We start from the raw sequence: 22,854 nt of genomic DNA on the forward strand, positions 1-22,854 counted from the left end.
CTCAACAAACTGCCGAACCAACCGGCGAACATCAACTGGAATCCAGTGAACAGTCTACCTCAACGAGAAATGAAATTGTCCTCTACCGACTATTGAATTACGGAATGGGAAGACAGCTTCAGCAGACATGCTGGTAAAAAACTGCTCAAGGATGGTATTCTGACACCACTTCCCCGTTGGATGACATGATCTTGCAGAAAAAGGAAGGCCTATGAGAACTCCAGGATGTTCTAACCATGCCAGTTAACAAAGAAATTGCAGACGCATCAGTCTGCTTGACTATGAGAACAAGCTTCTGGAAAGAGATTCACTGAACCACCTGACTCCTCAAGGGATCATAGCATACGGCTGCGATGAACAATACGAATTTCATGCTGGTTGTAGTACAATAAACTTTATATTGTCTGCACGACAGCTTCAAGAAAGGTCCTGCGAATAACACCAGTCGCTCTGTACTGCCTTGTTAGACTTCACAAAACCCAGTAATTCTGACAACTGAAAATTGGTTCGGCGGCTTTTTCCGAGGGCGTTTGTCGGCTAAACTCCTTCAATCTCATAAGAGAGAATATTAGCGAATTTCTTACAGCAACATTGTATATACCGTAAGGAAATACATCTCGATACATCGAATATCTTACCAAAACAGGAGGCGACCTTTGTGCAACACATTCAGCTGTAGACGAGAAAGTTGGTTTTGGGTCACTTGATTCACCCGTGACTACTAACTTTAGTTTCAAATGAGAGTCTTCCGAGAATTTCTTGGATTTCAGGGCGGAGTTTCCGAAATCGACATTGAGATCCAAGTTCATGTACGTTAGTTATGAACTACTGACAAGGGTTCAGTAGCTGGATGAACGAATCACACTGTAAATCCCATGTGCGTCGTATTTATTTCCATTTTCCCGTAATCGTAATCCACGCCAGCGTTTTGCAATGAAAGAAGAACGTAAATGAATCTCACCGAATTTTTCCACATATCCTATTTCCTGTTTCCTTTGTTGAGCTTGGTATGTTTTCCACTCTACATTGTCGGACACCTACGTCGAAATATGGTGACTTCGTCGATCACACGAAGCCTAAAGTTGTTTTTTGTCTAATAGTCCGCTAAGAGCCAGGTGCACACTTGAGATCCTTTTATTTAAATTTTTACTGGTTATAATCCGGATATATTACAGCCCCATGTTAAAAAGTGAGCTGAGATTAATGCGGATAACCACTGTTACCAGAATGGAACTGTTAATTGTCTAAAATTTCGTCTTAACTACGGACTGATCGTTTCTGGTCACTTCTCACATTCTGCTTATATTTGTCGTCACCACATGTTCAGCCACCAGATTGCATCGTACTAAGTCCCTATTGATTTATCCTCGTTCCGCCCTTACGTGAGACTCCTATTGGTCGTTGCATTTCGTTATTTTCTGCTCGATCGTGCATAACTGTTGGTTCCTATTGGTTATTCGGTTGAAGAGAAAGTCTCAGCCAATTCATGCCATTTTTTCCGATGTATATAAACCGCCTTAATTCGCGGCAAGAAAGACCTGTTCCTGTGCTCGACTTTGGCTTCTTCCTTACGCGAGTTGACGGGTTACCTCCGGACGACACAACAACCACCACGGTTGCATCTATGATCGTAATATGGTTCGATTGAAGGGTGATCAAATTGTCCCAGTTTAGCAACGTAAAACAACAAGACCGTCCATCTGACTTTGCAGCAAAATAAAGATTTTTAAAGGATAAACATTAAGTATGCAAAAAATGTTGCGCACGTCTACCTTGCATCCTGTGCACACTTGCCAAATGTTACCTTGTAAACTAGAGTGAACCTAATCATATCATGTGCATTTCAACACAGGTGAATAATGCAATAACGTCTATGTTTGTGTGACTCAGAAAATTGACTGGCCATAATCTTATTTACTTTACACTTTTATATAAACATTCGGTTTGACAGTCCAGGACTGAAGGTTGAAAATGAAAACGAACTGTTTGATGTCTGCGCTATAAAAAAAAACACGCTACAATTACGCTATAAAAAAAACACCGCTACAATTAAACGGGGTGGGAGAAAATTGAGTAGGTTTATTACTGGGGAACGTTACTCTTGACGCAAAAGCTTCGTCAGACCAAGTTATTTGGTAACGTGGTTGATCAAGATTTAAGGTGGCACAAGAACCAATCAGCTTAACCAGGCTAAATCGGTGTTACGTGTCGGCTAAACCATTTCGTTTGTCATGGTGGGTCGGCAAGTGTTAGGACCGATGGGAAACCTGTATGGATTTAGCTCCAACTTGGAGTCTGTTTCTTCCGGTTGGCTTCACGTGAACATCCTTTTGAACGTCATCTACAACTTCTCAATGTACAAAAATATCCCCAGGTTACGAAGTTGTTACTGATAGACAAGGTATTTAATAATGGTCACAACACGCGGTGGATGAAATAGCTGAGTGCACAAGGGTGTGTTTGAACCTTGACCAATTTGCTTTTGAATCGGCTATTTACCCGATCGAATCAAGCGTGACGAGTTCCACAACTTCCAAGAGTATCTCAATGAGTTGAACCTTCAAATCAAGTTTGGAATGAAGACAGAGTTCAGCTAGGGGAACAGTGCCCTTCCTAGACTATATAGCACATAAGCGACCGAAAATAAAAAAACTACTACCCACCAGAAGCATAAACTACTGATCGACACATCCAAAGTCCCGGTATGCCAGAACTGTCTTATCAGTGTTTAGTCGAGTCGAGCACTGTGCAGAAGAGTTCGATCGAAAAAGAACTTAAATTAAGGCTACAAGCATACTCTAAAAAACTGGATACACAATAGGTTTGACTGGATGGTAATTAAGAAGGATCTTGGACCAGGTATCAAGACCTGATAAGAAATGGATTGGCACAGCAGCCCTTCCATATAAAGCAAGAATATATAAGGTTATTTCGAGAGTGCTGAACATAGCCAATATTCGTGTGGCATTCCGGAAGGGAAAACGTCCTACTCAGTTTTGGTGCAATTGAAGGATCCCCTACCGGTCGAGAGGCCTAGAGGTGCGTATAAAATTAAATTCAAGGGTTACAACAAAACCTACATGCAACAAACAGTCGGGAAATTAAACGTCAGGCGAGCACAAGAAAAGGACTGATAAACCACCATGGAAAGAGGACGAACATTAGGCGCTCGTCAAAGACTGGGCGATGTGGGGCATGCGTTTGACAAAGCCCATAGAACAGATCTGTGAAGTGTAGAATATTAGGACGGAAACTGCTATTGGCACCACAGCGGCTGCCGAGGAGGTGGATCCCCTACCGGTCGAGAGGCCTAGAGGTGCGTATAAAATTAAATTCAAGGGTTACAACAAAACCTACATGCAACAAACAGTCGGGAAATTAAACGTCAGGCGAGCACAAGAAAAGGACTGATAAACCACCATGGAAAGAGGACGAACATTAGGCGCTCGTCAAAGACTGGGCGATGTGGGGCATGCGTTTGACAAAGCCCATAGAACAGATCTGTGAAGTGTAGAATATTAGGACGGAAACTGCTATTGGCACCACAGCGGCTGATGGCCGAGGCGGTGTACATAGCCAAGCACCAGAGTGAATAGAATCTAGGGCGTACAGCTGGACAAGCCAAGTTGACACCTGACGGTGTCTGCCTGTCAATAGACATGGGTTCGTTAGGAAGAACGGGTTAAAAGAACAACCCAAACAAAGTTCACAGAACCTGTTTTACTTACACAACTATCATGGCACTAGCTCTTCTATTCAATCGGACAAAAAGTATACATGAGGTTCAGGAGGGATTTTCACACGAAGCCAATCGGAAAAAACAAATTCCAAGTCGGACCAAAGTCCATGCAGGTTCCCACCTGATAACCCATGACACAACACCGATTTAGCTTGGTTAAGTTTATTGATTTTCGTACCACCTTCACTCTCGATAAAACTCGTGACTTGGCCTGGAGAAGCCTTCGTGTCAATAGAGTAACGTTACCCAGCAATAAATCTACCGATTGTCTTTCAGTTTGCACTACTTTCCTTTTGAGTCTTGACTGATTGAATTTATTTGGGACTGGTAATATCGAACTAGTTTCCAATTCAGCGGATTTGGTGACCTTGCAAATTTGTCCTCCAGAAGAAACCAGTGAACGACATTCAGGACTTGTAAAACTCGGCATCTTAAACTCCATCCTTTCAGTAAACTCCCATTAACCGATACGGCCTATTGCGAGTGTCGTTGCACATTCGGTGTCATTATTGCGTTGGAATCAGCTGACTCGCTGCGTCGCAGTGAAATTAAATGGAACAGTGGTGAAACTAAACAGTGATGATTAATACCGGGTAAGTGTGTATAGCCATCTTGTATGTACTATTGGGTTCAAAGTCGTAAACTTCAGGCCAGCTGTTGCTGAATTGCGTATCCAACAGCGGCACCAACGAAAAACTTTTATCATATAAACGGTATCACCGAACATATTCATAGTTTGGCGAAACCGAAAATTCAGCCGGTCAGGAAGAACATACAATGCACCATTCTTTCTGCAATAGGATTATCAAGAATTCATAGACCTTTAACTGTGAAGGATCCCCTACCGGTCGAGAGGCCTAGAGGTGCGTATAAAATTAAATTCAAGGGTTACAACAAAACCTACATGCAACAAACAGTCGGGAAATTAAACGTCAGGCGAGCACAAGAAAAGGACTGATAAACCACCATGGAAAGAGGACGAACATTAGGCGCTCGTCAAAGACTGGGCGATGTGGGGCATGCGTTTGACAAAGCCCATAGAACAGATCTGTGAAGTGTAGAATATTAGGACGGAAACTGCTATTGGCACCACAGCGGCTGATGGCCGAGGCGGTGTACATAGCCAAGCACCAGAGTGAATAGAATCTAGGGCGTACAGCTGGACAAGCCAAGTTGACACCTGACGGTGTCTGCCTGTCAATAGACATGGGTTCGTTAGGAAGAACGGGTTAAAAGAACAACCCAAACAAAGTTCACAGAACCTGTTTTACTTACACAACTATCATGGCACTAGCTCTTCTATTCAATCGGACAAAAAGTATACATGAGGTTCAGGAGGGATTTTCACACGAAGCCAATCGGAAAAAACAAATTCCAAGTCGGACCAAAGTCCATGCAGGTTCCCACCTGATAACCCATGACACAACACCGATTTAGCTTGGTTAAGTTTATTGATTTTCGTACCACCTTCACTCTCGATAAAACTCGTGACTTGGCCTGGAGAAGCCTTCGTGTCAATAGAGTAACGTTACCCAGCAATAAATCTACCGATTGTCTTTCAGTTTGCACTACTTTCCTTTTGAGTCTTGACTGATTGAATTTATTTGGGACTGGTAATATCGAACTAGTTTCCAATTCAGCGGATTTGGTGACCTTGCAAATTTGTCCTCCAGAAGAAACCAGTGAACGACATTCAGGACTTGTAAAACTCGGCATCTTAAACTCCATCCTTTCAGTAAACTCCCATTAACCGATACGGCCTATTGCGAGTGTCGTTGCACATTCGGTGTCATTATTGCGTTGGAATCAGCTGACTCGCTGCGTCGCAGTGAAATTAAATGGAACAGTGGTGAAACTAAACAGTGATGATTAATACCGGGTAAGTGTGTATAGCCATCTTGTATGTACTATTGGGTTCAAAGTCGTAAACTTCAGGCCAGCTGTTGCTGAATTGCGTATCCAACAGCGGCACCAACGAAAAACTTTTATCATATAAACGGTATCACCGAACATATTCATAGTTTGGCGAAACCGAAAATTCAGCCGGTCAGGAAGAACATACAATGCACCATTCTTTCTGCAATAGGATTATCAAGAATTCATAGACCTTTAACTGCCTGCCCGTTTCGGCTGCCCGGTTGAGGTTCCGAAAATAGGATTTAGTCCCATGGTGCACCCTAGTCTTTTTGTACGGAATACTTATATTTACTTGACGTAACATAAAACTGATCGACAGACCAGGCTGCGGGAAATATTACCTGGTTCACTCACAGCCACTTCTCCTCCCACTGTTCGCATAGTTCATCCAGCTCCCGGAAGCGGACAAAAACTAACTTACAATTTTTCTTCTCGTCGTAATGTTGTTGACCATTCGTCCTACAAATGCCCTTAGCTGGTTCCGTCCAAGACGTTGCTGTATGCATCAGCTGTGTCACCGTTTGGGACGCGCACACCCCTGTATGCTTCAAATGTGGGCTCAGTATAGCTACACGCGAACCACGTCTGTTACGTTAGATTATTACCGGCGATTTGTTGAATTTAGCAACATGAACTGACGCAACTATAACCTTCCACCGCTTATTTGTAAGATTTCGCTCCCTTTGCACTGGAAACATCGAATTCTATAGCCCTGTGATTTCTCCTGAACTCGTTTTAATTCTACGTGAGCCTAGATGCAACTGTGCAGGACGCACCCTTAGAAAGACTGCATTTACATGCACAACTGGTTTCAACCTGAATGGAACATTTTGCCAGATGAGTACACTTTTTGTAGTGTCACAACATACGAGACGTTTTAACAGTATGGCCCTCAAAAGTTTTAATAGCCTAGAAAGATACATCAGTTTTCCGCTTCTGAGATGCTGAAAAATTAGGCAACAATCGATTTGCTCCTCTTCCTCACCACCATCACCAATAGAGATAGCAACATCGACGTTGCTTCACTGCCGTACAACCACAACTGAAACCTCAGAGTGAAAAAACTGGGTGAGACAAAGATCTGGTGACGACTTTTCACAAGCATACTCATGTGCCTACACCTCCAAATGCTCAATCAGGCAACCTGAAAACAAACTGACACCACGAACTCTACTGACATCGATGAGCTGCCCTGGTCAAGAGCAGGACGGGGACCACATCTTGGAAGACGAACCACATCAACAGTACCTGAGCTCTTCATACTCTCATTCACACCCTTGTATCTCTGAATGAGGCATGGAGAACAATACTTGTTTCGGTAGCAATATCTTGGAGTGTGTAGCATATGGGTGAGTAGCCGCAGCTGATGGTGTTGGTTAAACTACCTGTTAAACAACCAAATACCCTTTTTCTAATTGCTTCGTTACCAATTGGTCGACCCCATCTGACCAAAACCAACAATGCGTCTGACGCATCGGTGGTCAAAAACCTCAAAACGCCTCATATCATCTGTTCGAAGAGGCCATATCTTGAAGACGCAAAATAACACAGCTCTTAATTTGGCCTAGTACACGTGACCCCTAAAGCCAAGTAGTATGCCCCTTTGATGTCACCAATGATGCAAACTAAAGCCTTTGGAATTCATTCAGACTTCATCTGACACATTTCCGTCAGAGCTAATACAATAATAACAATAATAATAATAAAATTCTCCAGTGGTTCTTCTTTAATCGTAAGGGGTATTTTCAGAGACCTCACATTATGAAGTACCGGTTTGCACTTTGAAGGTGCAAGGCGCACGCCGAAAGATGGTATGATGATGGTCAGTTTATTGAACAGAACTCGTGCTTCGCCTTCGTCTTCAAAGATCAGGTCATCTGCGTAATCCAGATCGACAAGGTTCTTACCAACAATGATTTGGACACCGAGTTTTTTTTAAAAACTTTCTGCGTTTACCTCACTATTTCATCAATGACGAAGTTGAACAAGAACAGAGAAAGTGAACATCCTTGTCGGAAGCCACTTTTTAGTAAGGAGGCTCTTGAAGAGCTCGTCATACACTCTCACACGTCCAGAAATATGTGAATATAGGGACCGGATTATATCTACAAACTTTTTTGGGCATTTCCCGTTGAGCAAGTGCGGTTAACAGCATTGAGAGTACTGTTCCCACGAGGAGTGAGCTTACTATAACCCGCACAATTATACATCTGAAAAGTCATCTGACATCTAGAACCTATTTAAGCGGGTTATACGCCGTTAGAGCCAGATGAAAGCTCATATAGCAGGAAATTTCTAAACTGGAGAAACTTTCACTACGGCTACGTCACATTCGTCAGGCAAGCCCTCGCTATTATCGGGAATACCGGGGGCAGTTTCTTCACTGTAAACAGCTGCGCGACACTAAAAATGCCCAATAAGAGGGAAAAAATCATCCCGCCTAGATCCATAATCTCGGAACTTCCCCTGTTCGAATGTAATTGATCTAAAACTCAAAAATCTCAGGCGAACATTTGTCTGCTAACTCAACCGCGGTTGGGCTACTTTTAGAAATGCCACTGATTAAACGGCACGTCGCACATCGATTAGTCGCAAAAACGTTCTCTACAAAAGACACACCAAGCTACATCAAGAATGTTCCGATACCTTTATTCGCTACATTTAACACTATTTCTCAGTTTGACTGTACCTACGGATGTAGATGAATCGGAACCTGAGGATGCAAAAAGGAGAACATGTGCTCAAGTTGCTTAAATAATCCAACACTGGAAATACAAAAAACATGGCGACAGAAGAAACAGTCGGCGAAATTGCTTGGATAAGGCATCACACCATACAACCTTGGAACACGGCACGTCTACACCCTTACAAGCCACTCACCACCGTCCTGTATCCGCTGGTTGTAGAAATAAAAGCAAGCCACAAGACAAATGCAGAAATTCATCTAGATCAGTCAGGTTCGTTATTAATTACTATCATGTGGAGTACTTCCAATTCGTAAACGCAAACTGAATGCCACCAAGATATGTGGGAACGTATAACCACCTTTTGTTCTCTTCCCTTGCGCCCGGAACCAAACATCCCAGTGAAACCCAATACTATGAAGAATAAGGAAGAAAACGGGTGTTCGTTTCACTGAACCGTTCGTGTACGCATCCCGATGCAAACAGATTTTTCACAGGGAAGAAAGAAAAACAAATTGTGGACTCTGAACATACTAGGTAGTAGAGAGCACATTAGCGGTCAAGGACAGGTGACAGAGACCTGGAAACAGTGTGATATCATACAAAGTAGGAAGGAGGACTTTGACAAACCAAAATCATCGCAGTTTACTTTCAGACAGCAGGCAACTCTGGACTGTGGTCAAGCAATGGGCAGTAAAGTAAAAAATTACACTCGGGTGCTGTTTCGATGTACAGTAGTGCTACTGAGCACACTGATTCAAACGTTCTTCAATTTCCCTATCTTTAAACGTTGTATCAACTGGCTTGGCAAGACCGAAAATCTTGGGATCACGACTAGGTTCTTCCTTCCCGGAGGTAATTGGTACAGTACGAGGAAGAAGGTTCAGCCTAGGCCGATCTGGAGTTGGTTCAGTAGGAACCGATCGATTGAAGCCAAAAGATGTTCGCGGTTCTGTGGCACGGCCGACGGTAGATCCACGCAGCCATTCACCTGTACCTCCAGAAGTCGGTTCCGGCAGCTCATCACTGGAAGTCGAATTATGAAGAGAATACGATGTTAGGTAAAATAACAACAGCTTGTGGACTACTTAACTTGACAAGACAACATTCGACAGCTGCTTGACCAGCGCTGGATGCAGTGGGTGAAGTTAGCGCCTTTTCGCCTTTCAGACGACAAATACTGACACGAGTAAGCTGTCCGATACCACCAATCGTGTACGTGTTCAGTTGCCGGTTAAAAGTGACCTCATTGCCAAGAACCAATCATGTAAAAATCGTTTTAACGATCATCGCAGTTCAAAAAACGTCTTCAAAGCGGTTATTTTACTACAACTGAGAGAACACGTGTACTGCGATGTGTAAAGATTTATCATCATTCGCACACGTATAATGTGTAGGTTGAAAATTGAAGAGCTAAAAAAGTGTTGAATGGACGCATATTGATTGGCTGCTGTCGGTCGCCTGATGGGCGCTGTGGTAACCATACGAATGGCTTCAAAGTGTTTTGTGCACATAGTCGAAATTGACGCATTTCCTCAAGCATCAAAACTTTGGAGTTGGTGCTAAGTAACAAGACGCAGTCTCCGTCCTCCCTACCCACTTATCAGAATGTCATAGGAGCCCTGTGTTGACACAGTTTGCACACAATTCTTTGTTCACTCATCGATGTATTCCCGCAGGTCAGGATTTTCTAATCATTGAGATCCAGCAGCAATGCCCAGATGGTTGGTGGGCATCTCTTACATGCAGACAGCCATAGGAAGCTCACTGGACATTTCATGCTCTGTTCAAACTCGGCGGAGGGAAATTCGGTCTTTGGTCCATAGTTAACCAACGTTCGACACCGAGCGAGCAAATTTATGTGGCTATCTTAAAAAAGTGGGTCCATTACGGCCGCACGGTTAGTTCTAAATTCACTTTACATTCATTCCGAAACCACTCTGTTTCTAAATATTCGCCATTCAAACTGACCATAGGCTAAGGATAATACGGGTTTTCCGCATAGCTACCCAAAATGACACTTGTAACTATATTGGCACTAAAACCGCATGAGAAAAATACCTAATCACAAAATTCATCAACGCAGTGACAAGGAACAGATCCGCCGACTCTGTTAATTGATTCTGAGGAAAATTTTGATGTTACGAACAAAAAGACCACTGCCGATTGGTCAGGTCGAAACAGCACACCTAAACGAGTATCAACCAGTTTGGAATCTAGTTTTAAGGTTCTATGCATGTAGACAGACAGGACCACACAGGTAGCCTACCGCAGAGACGCTGGTCGGTAACTTCCACGAGGGCGATCATAACCCCCGCCAGTGCGCCTTCCCCCACCGTAGCGGTCACGACCGAATCCCCCGGATCTATCACTCTGTAAGAAAAGAAATCGACGGGAATGGCAATGAAAAGTTCCCTGGCTACGATTACATCTCGTATTTTCGACATCGAAAAAATCGGAAAAAAACTTGAAGGTTGCATTCAGAAGAATGTCACTTCATTTGGATGCAAGAAAAACGCTGTATGCACCGGCAAAGAGAAGTGGCACTTTTCGAGAAATACATTCATTTACAAATCAATTGGTTTTCACGGTAGCGGTCACGACCGAATCCCCCGGATCTATCACTCTGTAAGAAAAGAAATCGACGGGAATGGCAATGAAAAGTTCCCTGGCTACGATTACATCTCGTATTTTCGACATCGAAAAAATCGGAAAAAAACTTGAAGGTTGCATTCAGAAGAATGTCACTTCATTTGGATGCAAGAAAAACGCTGTATGCACCGGCAAAGAGAAGTGGCACTTTTCGAGAAATACATTCATTTACAAATCAATTTGGTTTTCACGAGAGACTCAACTGAATCTATCGTTTATGGTATTCTACAACTGAATGTGCCGCACACAGGCCGCCTCATATTTAAGTTGGAACGATATTCGAGATATCGCAGTATATTTTCCGAAAACAGTCCAATTCGGGTTCGAGCGGAACACAAGTAGAACATAGAACACTGTAAGATGCTAACAGTTTATTCAATTGTTGAATCGGTATCTTGGTTGGTCTGCCCTCGCCATGGCACCACTGTACGAATATCGTGCCAACCGAAACATGAGGCGACCTGTGTGCAGCACACTTAGTTGTAGAATATCATAAACGAGAAATTCAGTTGAGTCTCCCGTGAAAAACAAATTGATTTGCAAATGAGTGTAGTTCTCGAAAACAGTCCTATTTGGATTCAAGTAGAACATAAGGTTGACGAAAACTCGGGGACTGCGCCTACCTGGTGAGCCCCAAGAAGGGCGAAACCGGTCGTGGGTTGTCGAAGAGTTTTCAGCAACCTTGTGAGTAACTTCCTTTATGAGAAGTGGTACTTCTTTCATAAACCCATAAAAACACCTTCGAAGAAGCCAGCAGGAGTTTCTCTAATGATTGGGTACCATACGGTCCTACATAACTAACTGCTATTTTATCCTGTCCGTTTATACAATTAATTCAGCTAACAAGTACTCATTTCAAGTGGTCTGATACTCACGTGCTCTGGCCTGGTGACTAAAGTAACACAAAAATAGAATGACTTCATTTATTTGTAGGAAGCAGAGGAGAGATCTGTCTAGGAGAAATTTATTCCCGGTGTCCTCCAATACGAAGTTGACAATCGTACAGATTAGTACGTGGAGTTCAGCCGTTTTCCTGGCCATGCCTTACGGCGTTAATTGGGTTGGTCCGTTGATTCCAATATCTTGGTAGTTAATAATAAACTATATAATCGTTCAGCTGTAACACCCTTTCGGTGCCTAGTTGCCACGCCATTCGAAGAAAGCACGAGGGCTGGGATAGTGCCAGGTCACCTAAGCCTGAATAGGGTGCTTTTCAGTGCGACCCTCAGGGTCCAGACTTGCACACTTGGTATAACTAGAAGAATCGCGGATAATGTGAAATAGATATACTAAGACAACTTGAAATGGCTCATGCATTATATATATATATATATATATATATATATATATATATGCATCGTGCATTTATACTGGAAGATAACTTGCATGATCATACAAAATGCCTGCGGAACACTGCAATAAACTCTATCGAGAAGGTGGATCTTCGATAAGACTTCAGCTTCGCTTGAGCTTCAAAAACTGACTCCGGCCGTTCACCAGTATAATGCACACCAGGGCACTACCAGACGTCAAATGAAAATGAGCGTCTGCACTGACTTGGAATTTTGATGAACGCATGGTGTAAACAACAGGGGAAATTTTAAAAAACCGAAAGATTCCCAAAAACCATTCGAGCTTATCGGTGCAACAGACCCACAGAAGCCTTCCATAGAACCTAACGTAGACAAAAAAATGGTTTGCCCATTTCTAACAGGCGGTAGGTAGACCGCCTAGAGGTTCACACCCCAGCAAGTCAGTTGGCCCTCCACTAGAAAACCCAGGATCGCTTAGGAAGGGAACAAATATATTCCTTCCTCTCTGACGTAGCTGAGGTAGTGGTCTTAACGAATCAACATTCTTATCTTTTTGGAGGAAATGCTACACACAAGGTTGCTGAAAGCAGCTCAAAAGCCCACGACTGGTTTCGTCCTTCTTGGGGCTCACCAGATCAGCATAATCTCTGAGATTCCGTCAACCTTATGACCTAATTAAACCCAAATCGCATGCAGTTTGCGAAACATGCTCGTCTGCAAACTGATTTGGTTTTGACAGGAAACTTGAATGAACTGCGGGTGAATTTATTGTTTATCATTTCTCACCACCTGTTTTGTATAAGGGTGGGGTGAAACACCCAGTCTGTACTCGTCTAACTTACAGGAATCCGTTTTGAAGGGTGCTATGGTCACATCCCATTGGAGTGAACAGGTTAATAATACCTGTTTTCAAAAAAAGTGCTCGCAAAGGATGTGGCAATCACAAGAATATCAGCTTGATCCCTGTTGTAACAACACTTTTAGCATCAACTAATCTCAATTGTCATCCTACAGCAAGCAAAACCCTGACGCGAGATCGGCAACAGGATGCTCGCGAGGAAACGCGATGTGGACTTGGCCTCGAAATCCACTCAACCATTAAAGCGAAAACATGAGTACGTATTCCGAGAAATACACTCATTTGCAAATCAATTTAGTTTTCACGAGAGACTCAACTGAATCTCTCACTTATGATAATCTACAACTGAATGTACTGCACACAGGCCGCCTCATGTTTAAGTTTTCTCCACACCGGTGGCACTCACCGACACGATCCATCCAAAGCAACTTGTAACACGGAACAGTCCTCAGTCGAACGTATTCATCGCCATTCGTCGTCAACGAAACTAGCGATGACTGGATCTTCCGGGGAAAGTCACCAGTGAATAGCAGAAACGAACGGGACTCGAGTATAGATCGGTAAGACAGAACGGACGCAGGTATATTGTGAGCACACCCCTGACAAGATGCACAAAACGCACCGACAGGTGCGACTACAACTAACGGAGCATATCTTCGATATCATAGGATGCGTGTTTGTGTAGGACACCGTAACGAATTCTAATTCCCACACATTTACCCCGATCTTATTGTCTACGGTCACGGTCCAGCTGTTCCTTGTCGGAAGATTGGATTTTGGAAAGTGATTCATCGAAACTTGCATTAGTCGCAGGACGGTGAGCTCTCCCGTTCAGGGTCAAATATTAGGTAATCGGCTACGATGACTACCATCGCGTTATACAAAATGGGGCTACATGTCGGTTGCGGGGGGAGACTTTCACCTTTATAGGCTGGAGTGACAGGTTTGTATAAGGTCTTATTGTGGTGATAGAAAGTTCCCGCTGTCGTCTGCGTGAGAACCACCGCCAAAAACTGCAAACGACTTATTAGCTCACGAACGAATGCCTCTGAAATGGGTAACCAGGTTGTCCGTTTGTTTTCATTTCTATATCACATCTCTTTGTTACGTAGTGTAACATACTTTGTTGTATTTTACTGCTTTGTAGTGTCATACATCCAAATGTATTTTCTGCGTTGTGTCCTGCTGTTTTCCATTTCGCTGAATTTATTTCATATCCGTTACTTCCATTTACACAAAGGCCCTCCCTAACAGTGAACCATCCAGAGTGTTAGCTCTACAAACGACGCCGGAACCATCGCTGAATAATGGCTAGTTAGTCATATGTTTGCCTGAAGTGGGTCTTAGGCGAGTGCGAACCACCAGACCATATTCCGTATTTTGTAAAATAATGACAAATAAATCATTTAATTAAGATACGCTTTCGGTACACAGCTGCACTGCAAACCGAAGGATGCATAGGCTTCGGGTCTCAACTACTCCGCCGTGCCCACCTGGTTCGATAATTATAGACTACTAGTTGAGCATGTTGATGGATTCAGAAAGTCCTCTTCCTCCGGGCTTATTCCCTCGGATTTACATCGGATACAGGTGTCCAGTTTGAAGCACATATGGCCCAAAGTAAATCCGATGCGACGTAACCCAATGTGTTCAGGAGTTCATCGGTTTTGTTTTTGTTCTGAAAAAACGAACACCAGCTCACCAGGAGATATAACAGTTCACGCTGGACTTTGTAGTCGGCTCCGATTGGTGTTCTATCTTATCCCATAAAGTCGCGATTTTTGCGTGCATGGGTGCATTCATCCGAAGACACGGTGACGGAGTAACTTCATTTCTTCAAACACTTTTCACGACAACCCTCATGAAGTTGCGAGTTAGTGGGTTTGATAGCCTTCTTAGAAAAAAGTCTTGAAGTCTAGAAAACCAGTGGGGCTATCAGATCCATGAACTAGATTCAAGCAGTATCTCACTGGTAAAAATTCGACCGATTACACAGGCTAATTCAGGTGTCCATAGTAAATGAATTCGGACGGCTGACTATCAATTGTCAGTCAACCGGTTATTTCGCTACAAACCGTGTGTCGAAATACAGTGATGCCAGCGGTTGCAGCTTTGATCAGCGAGGATGAGGGGAACAAGGGAATCAGCGTCATGCATTAGAGGCGATGGTCCAATCAATTCACTGAGATAAGATGGTCCTCTTTGTCTGGTACTGCATGGAGTGATGGAGCTAAGCAGTGAAGGCGATAGATTTGAAGCAGTATTACCAATGGCTGACAGCTACATCTGTCAGGGTCACCAGCCACTGACCTTTCTCGTTCCGTTCTCGATCAGCAAGCACGAGGTTTGAGTTCGATCCCTCTAAGACTAGAAGCAAAAGTTCATGCTTCCCACGTTTAAACAGTATACGGAGCTGTGTATGAGAATTATCTAGGTCATTTGAAAGTCTGGTCCAAGAAGGGCAGTATCGTGAGTGATCTCTATGTGAGCTAATGGCTGAGGGATTAGTCAACCCCCGAGGTGCTGGAGGCAGGAAAAGAAGACCAAAGCAGCAGACTATGAATTTGAACGAGAAAGGCGACAGAGCCATTCTCTCCTGACACCAATAGGTATGGTGAGGTAAAAAGGGAGTTTGCCACCTTTTCCACATTTTTTCCTGTCGTCATGCGCGTTCAACTATGGAAGGTTTTCGGCCAGGTCGATTCGGTAACGATGGTCTACAGAAGCGTTTTGAGCTAGTGAACTGAATCGCCTTGCGACAAGTGGCGTGTCCCAGGGGGAAGCAAATTGATACTCGTGCTCTCAAGGTGCTGCGATCAGGGTCGAGTGATATACTGTAAATAAGCGAAAACCTTGTATCGAAGCTCTCCGCCAGCAGCTGGTTGTGGCATGGTCCAAATGAGTCCACAGCTGGCCTGCATTTGTAGGCCTCCAACTCACACGGTGCAATCACTTAAGTTGGGTAGAGGCAAACAGTGTTCATCACACAAGTGATGAACAGTATTCGTAATTTGACGGAAAAACCACAATCGGTCGCCATGACAGGTTTCCTCCGAATTTGGTCCGCCAACCTGGGCATTCGCATCATGTCAGACTCGCGAAGTCTGAATTACTCGCTGGCCTAAAAAACATGAGGTCTCAATAGAGACTGTCCTCAGCCTCACGACTACTATCTGTCGAAACAAAAGCTGACACAACGAGTAGACACCGCTTAAAGCGTCGAGATGCATTGATCTCAATAGAGCCGGTCAACAGAACGGCGCGAGGACGATTATTAACTGGAATTCAATCCAGTAACGCCCACACAGCCACGAAGCTAAGCATAGCTCCCACACCACAAATACCACAGGCCATTCCACCAGGGTCATCAGACACCCAGATAGTAAGGTGGGATAATAATGGGTTGTTCCAGAGCAGTTTGAGGTATATGAACGAAATGGGGTTATACGAGCATGTTTCGGGGATACAGTCCACATCGAGTGGAAGACAGAACAATGTCCGAGCAAGATATGTCCCTTGCCCACCTGGATACGGAATACGGACCTTGAAAGTAGAGTAGTTCCTGTGCTGAATAACGGATAATCTTGATGTATTTTACCGGGCAGAGATCTAGATACGGAGCGACTGATAGCTAAATAAGCCAGAATGACTTGATTCCTAGGTGTGTGAGGAAGTCACCTAACGAAAAGGTGTAAAGACGAATGATAAGCTCTAATAGTTCAGGCAGACGAAGGTTTGGTTGAGGAACTTCACCTTGAGCCATTGACCCGAACGTCTGCTATAGTGTACTGCTTAGAGACCGTTTCCCTAGTCTATGACTCAAAATTCCAAACCCTATTAAGGGAACCATCGCAGAAACCGCACGATCAGTGACCAAGAAGGGATAACGTTATGGCATCCTCAATCACATCTTCGTTAGAGAAAATGTAATCCAAGGTGGAAAACATGTTGGATGGAAGGAATTTCACAGGGTAATTGAACGGTTGAAACTGGATAAGCATGGACAATCGATGGCGATCGCCCATGAAATGGAGTCCGTCACGAAGAGACTGGACCTTACCGTGGTGTGACGGTTTGTGCACCTCAGCGATCCATTGAGCTATACCGGAGAGTGTCCCGCGACATTCACAGAGTCTCTCACACCAGGTTGGTCAATGGTTAGAGGTCTGACGAACACAGTCTCCTGGCCCTCCAGGTTGGGGGTTGGAACATGTGGCGACTTGTTCCGTAGAAATGGTAATGCATTTGCATTTCCCGCCAAACACCGCTGCCTTGCGGTTAGGCTTTTGAGCCAAAGGCTTTGGTTGAGGACCCTAATCGTCCTCCTCCTCCTGTCTAGGTGTGGGCGCCCTGGCAGTATCCCAGCCCACGTACAACCATGAATTGCTACGGCAGTGAAGCATTGGTGTTGAACACTGATGTCATGCTGTCGATGATGATGATGATGACTTCCACGAGTACATCAGAGAAGGTTTCAGCGTGGATACTGGGTGGATCAGGGTAAGAGCTCACTCCGGTGGTGACTGATGGATGAAGGTAGAAGAGATTGAGCTCAGGGGTCACGTGGACACTGACAAATCAGAACACCACATGACGGACCCACCAGTAGAACCGCCCTGTTGGTCGGTGTCGCTGCCAGCAAGCATATGACCACACGCACATCACCACTCTGCGCACAACTACTAACGGACTTATACGCCTCGCTCCGTTTTCCAAAGACGTGCTGTTGATGTCACCTCGATTGGCAATGAGACGTTTGCAACCAAGTTGAATAGCCCAGCGAACGAAGCAACGACCAAAGTAGACTAGTACCAAATGACCTGAAGTTAACCACTTGGAGATTCCGTAAAAATTCCCTTTAGGATAGCTTACTTGCATGGACAGACAGAAGGAGGATTTTCACAAGACGGACGACATAATGTGCGATCCAGTGAATAATGACAACAAACACACATTGATACTTAGGTTAAGTAAGTCAAGAAGAATTTCGTGACCTCTGTTGAACTCCATTTGACTCTATTCACCTCGTTTTTCGGTGGTCCAGATTAGTGTAAGCAGACCTGAACTGTACACAGTACATGTCCTGAACAAACTTGCTAGTTTGCTTCTGCGACAGAACCCTTTGTGAATCGAACCATCAGATTTCTACAGAGTTCACACTAATTCAAATTTCTGAAATATATTGTGAAATGCCAAAGTCCTTCAAATAGCAGCTGCGTCGGGAGAGTGCACTCGGCGGGCTAACTTTACGCGGCACTCACTAGTTCATTTGCCCCCATAAAATCAACAGATAGGGTCAAAATGGAATTGTGTGAAAACTTCGCTATGACGTCATTTTTCGAAGAAAGGGAGGGTGAAGATACAAGAGAGAAATGTGTTCGTTCCATTGGCCTATTTTCGGAGATCTGATCTAATAAAGAAAACAAGTAGTCTGAAGGATCTGGTATTTATCTGACGGCCCATAAAACGAGTGTGTTATTCTTCCATAAGTGCAAAAGACCAAGAAAGTGTTTCTGTCTGGGTCACTCTTTGTAGATACGATTCTCACTGTATAAACATCTAATAAAACCAAAACGGCTTCATTTTAGGAGGTAATTTCTGCTTGAAAATTTCTCCAGATTGCCTGAGTGAATGTCTGGAGGTGTAGGCACCTCGGGATGATTGTGGCAAGCTAGCACTAAGTCCCTTCCCCGTCCACCTTTACTCTTTTCTTTACAATAAGGCTTTCAAATAAATCATGGCTGTACGGCAGTGAAGCATCAGTGTCGAACACTGATGTCATGCTGTCGATGATGATGATGAAATGGAGTGGGTGTTCTTTACAGACATCTTGAAACAGGAGTGCTGGAATCTCTGAATAGTCAGACTGATGCGGTGCATATGCGTGTATTATCCGCATTCACGCAAAAACTTGGGGTGGAGGGCAAGCATACGACTGGTAGCTAAGGGACAGCTCTAAATTTCGAAATATGGAACGTCACGATGGAACGGGATCAATCTGTGAGGGTCATAGCGATTGAGTTATTTGAGAAAGGTCAGCCCTGAACTGGACACTGGATAACCATGATCCAGTATTACACATAATAACCCGATTGTTGTCTAGATTTAATTGTGCCAGCTGGCCGCAAAGCTTTTGAGCACTTGTGTAGCTACATGACAAAAGTTTTGTTTGGATGCTGCGTAGTTGATACTGATCCACTGACTTAGCGAGTCGGCAGTTTACCGTCTTGTGAAGTGGAACAGAAAGCAAGGTGCGACGGGGTCCAGCAATGTTCATTTGCTATGCAGGAAACGGATGAAGTTACGGAGGCCGCTGCTATCAGCCAGACTGAGCGCATCGCTGTGCGGGTCCCTGGATGGGGACCCCGGGAATCAACTCACAAATGGTCAATGACACTAGCAGAAACGGCTCAATCGCGCAGCCAATGGCGCTCATGCATCAAAACTATCGCCTTCGATGCGTAGCTACCCAGTTACTGAACTAACCAAACATGCCATCACCACCAAGGATTGGCTGTACGTCCCAAACTCTCATTTTCCTGTCACCGAAACTTTAGCAGCTTGAACCACTATCCCTCTGCCTCTCGACTTTCCCTGTCTAGACTTGGGTAACCTGGTTGTATGCCAGCCCTCTGCTCCTTTCTGCTGGCATGGCAGTTAGGCACCGAGGGAGTGCTACATCTGAACGGAACCACTGTACCTATGGCACAGGATTTATGACTAATAAATCGATTGATTGGTTGGTCTACCATGTTCAGCGGGTACCTGCGATTTCTCCATGGGTCGCTCTGAGTTCCACTTTGTGTGCCACAAAGAACGCCACAAGAACCGAAACTACGTGTTTGCTGAGCAGAGTAACCTTAACGGTAATAGTACTTTACGAGAACCCGAAACCCTGGGATTTTGAGACAACTGGACCCAGGATATACTGGTTATTGCAAGCCCCTTAAATGAATTATCAGTCATTTTGGTCATGCTGGTTCCCCTGGTTCGTCGCCCTACGAAAGCTTCAGCACTCCGTGGATGAGGACAGGGTTTAAACTGGTACATTTTTGATTAGTCCATGGATGTACAACCTCGGTGTCCAGGCCGTAGAACACCTGGAAAAGCGCCAACGGGTGAAGGCTGTCGTATATTACAAGAGGAGTGCAACCGAGTTCATAATTAGACTTCACCACCACCGTGTTTTAGTGCTCCAATGTCTAATGAGCAAAAGGAGGGGTTCTACAGTGTACGACGATACTGGATGACTGGACAATCACTTCAACGATCTGAGAAGGAATGTATCCACGGTTTCTTTGGCACTGTTTCCACTGAGGTACTTTGGGTTCGTGGCGACCCCAGAGCGGATGCGATTGTGGTTCTGAGGAATTTGCACACGCTATGGACAAATCACCGCACCCTGTTTGCATTACCTAACAGCATCGTCGCGAGTGTTGCGCGTCATTAAAAGATCGGAAGGTAGTGAGAAGTTGATTGAGGAGGTTGAGGTTCGTTAAACTGTTGGCTTTAGATGGAACGAACACGTCGGGAACTACCTTCACTGTAGTGGAGCTCTACATAACTCGGCGGTTGATGTATTACATAGCGATATCCGCCATTGCCGAAAGGATACAGAGAACGAAATACACACATCTTTCACAAAATGTACGAGTCGTTGGCAACTTTCTGGCATCCTCGACCTTCCTATTAGTTGACAATGCGTACTGCCGCTCACAGTTCCGGATTAGATTCTTGTCTTTTACAGAACAAAAACAAGTTCTATGTTGTTGGTGTCTCTGAACGTTACCACGAGTCTCTGAACAGGATAACTGTATCTTCCCGTGCAAGCACTGATCTCGGCGGTCGTTATATGTGCACAGTAAGTTTACAGAGTGGTGTTTCTATCAGGGAACGCAACAGGACAATGGGTCATCAGTGTGGGATGAACACCTAGTGATGAAGACATGGAATGTATACGGTATTTTTTAACTTTTTACGAATATACGGGTACCAAGCCGTGTGCGAGTTTGAGGTAGTTCAGCAGTGAATACGCGCGACTACTGACCGGGAGGCAAGTAGTTCGAACCTAACCCAGGCTTTTCTGTTGCTTCCGTCCATGTCTAGGCAACCTGGCGGCATTTCAACCGTTGTTATTCCTGCGAATGGCGCGTCAAGTGCGCACCAAAAAAGTGCCGCAGTCAAATGATTAATTGAAAAATAAGACGTGTGCATTTGTTTAACGTGCTTCCCAGATTCAATGGATATTACAAAACTAATTCGAACGGCACAGCATCGACGACCAACATACAACAGTGTTACTGACCTAGATTTCGAAAGCCAAGTAGTCAGGAAGCACGCGAAAAAACTAGTTTGGCAATGCATAAAAGCAACGTGGATGGTTGGGTTCCAAACAACAACTCACAGTGTTGGGGTCCGCAATTCGGACACTGAGAGGTCGACCACAAAGAGGGGCGTCGTTCCGTTCAAGTGCCTTCGCCAAATCATCTCGTGTGGCAAAGTCCACGAAACAGAAACCACGAGATCCAGTTTCCCCACCAACCAAGTTTATGCTGATAATTTCTAACGGGGCAAAAAACCAGTAAGGAAATAAAAATAATAGACACGAAACTCACTTCGCGACATCACTCTCTGTGGCTGAGAAAACCATGTTGTGAACAAATGCCCGGAACGGCTTCTCTGTTGGAAGTTTCGCCAGTTCTTTTTCTAAAGAATTCGGCTGTGAAAATGAGGGGAGTGTTGCCCTAATTTTCTGAAGTTCTTCGGCTCTTTCCTTCGATAGGTTCAACTCTGCCATAGCATCAGTGGGGTCCACCTCGCCAATCTAAGTGCACAATCACTATGTTTAATGCAACCCACTGTGTTGCTAGAATAAACCACATCGACATCAACGCTCTTGTTAAATCTGTTCTTCTTGGTTTTCTTCCCCATGACGGTGCGCAAAGTAATCGGCAACGGACGAAAGCACAATGGTCGTGCAGGGAAACTCTGCACTCTGATTGGTTGTTCGATCAATCGGGGAGGTAGGTCGGATTGTTTGAGCGAACAGTGAGCATGGCGGGAGCTGAAGGGTTCATAGAATCGGGTCGACAAAATGCAGTTTCTAACCTCTGATTCCATTCGCGCGGTACGTTCGAAATCGGTTTCGTTTTTCCCTCGTGCAAATTCGTGAAAAATTTTTTCGTTGTTCAATCTATTCACAAAGTACACACGAGTAATTGTTGAATTTTGTTACTCTAACAAAACATTTGAGTGATAACCCTTTATATTTTGCGCACACCTATTTTACATCTAGTCCGAAACATGACGTCAATTCATACCGATCGCCCTAAGCAGCCATTGGTAGACCACAATAGATGTGGGCGGAATGGCTGCCCGTCGAACGTCAAACGGGGTATGCAATGCCACGCCTGCAAGGCCTGGTGGCATTTCAAATGCACGGGTTTACAGGACGACCAAATAAGCCGACTAGCCAACTCTCCTGACCCGTTTGTCTGTGCCAGCTGCCTCTATGTCAAGGGTGCAATGCATACCGCAGCGAAGAGAAGAGTCCCCCGAAACGGTACCCAACCCCCAGTGCAGATCCCGAAAGACCACTGCCAGTGTTCCGCTTTAATCGGGACACTCGACGCGAAATTAGAGCGTCTTTCGAAGGCATTGGAGGACTCAGGCGCTAAGAATGCAGCGACC

At 44.5% G+C, this 22,854-nt stretch overlaps 1 protein-coding gene across 1 annotated transcript; it reads right to left on the reverse strand.

The window, feature by feature from the left end:
- Window positions 1-8,785: 8,785 nt before the first annotated feature.
- Window positions 8,786-21,961, reverse strand: T265_09598 (hypothetical protein; the record flags this gene model as incomplete). Its single annotated transcript, XM_009175713.1, has 4 exons — window positions 8,786-9,366; window positions 10,610-10,713; window positions 21,569-21,716; window positions 21,780-21,961. 4 exons carry the CDS (start codon window positions 21,959-21,961, stop codon window positions 9,081-9,083), a joined length of 720 nt encoding a protein of 239 aa, XP_009173977.1.
- Between the last annotated feature and the right edge of the window lie 893 nt (window positions 21,962-22,854).

This window comes from Opisthorchis viverrini, assembly GCF_000715545.1.
Source record: "Opisthorchis viverrini unplaced genomic scaffold opera_v5_288, whole genome shotgun sequence".
Lineage (NCBI taxonomy): Eukaryota > Metazoa > Platyhelminthes > Trematoda > Opisthorchiida > Opisthorchiidae > Opisthorchis > Opisthorchis viverrini.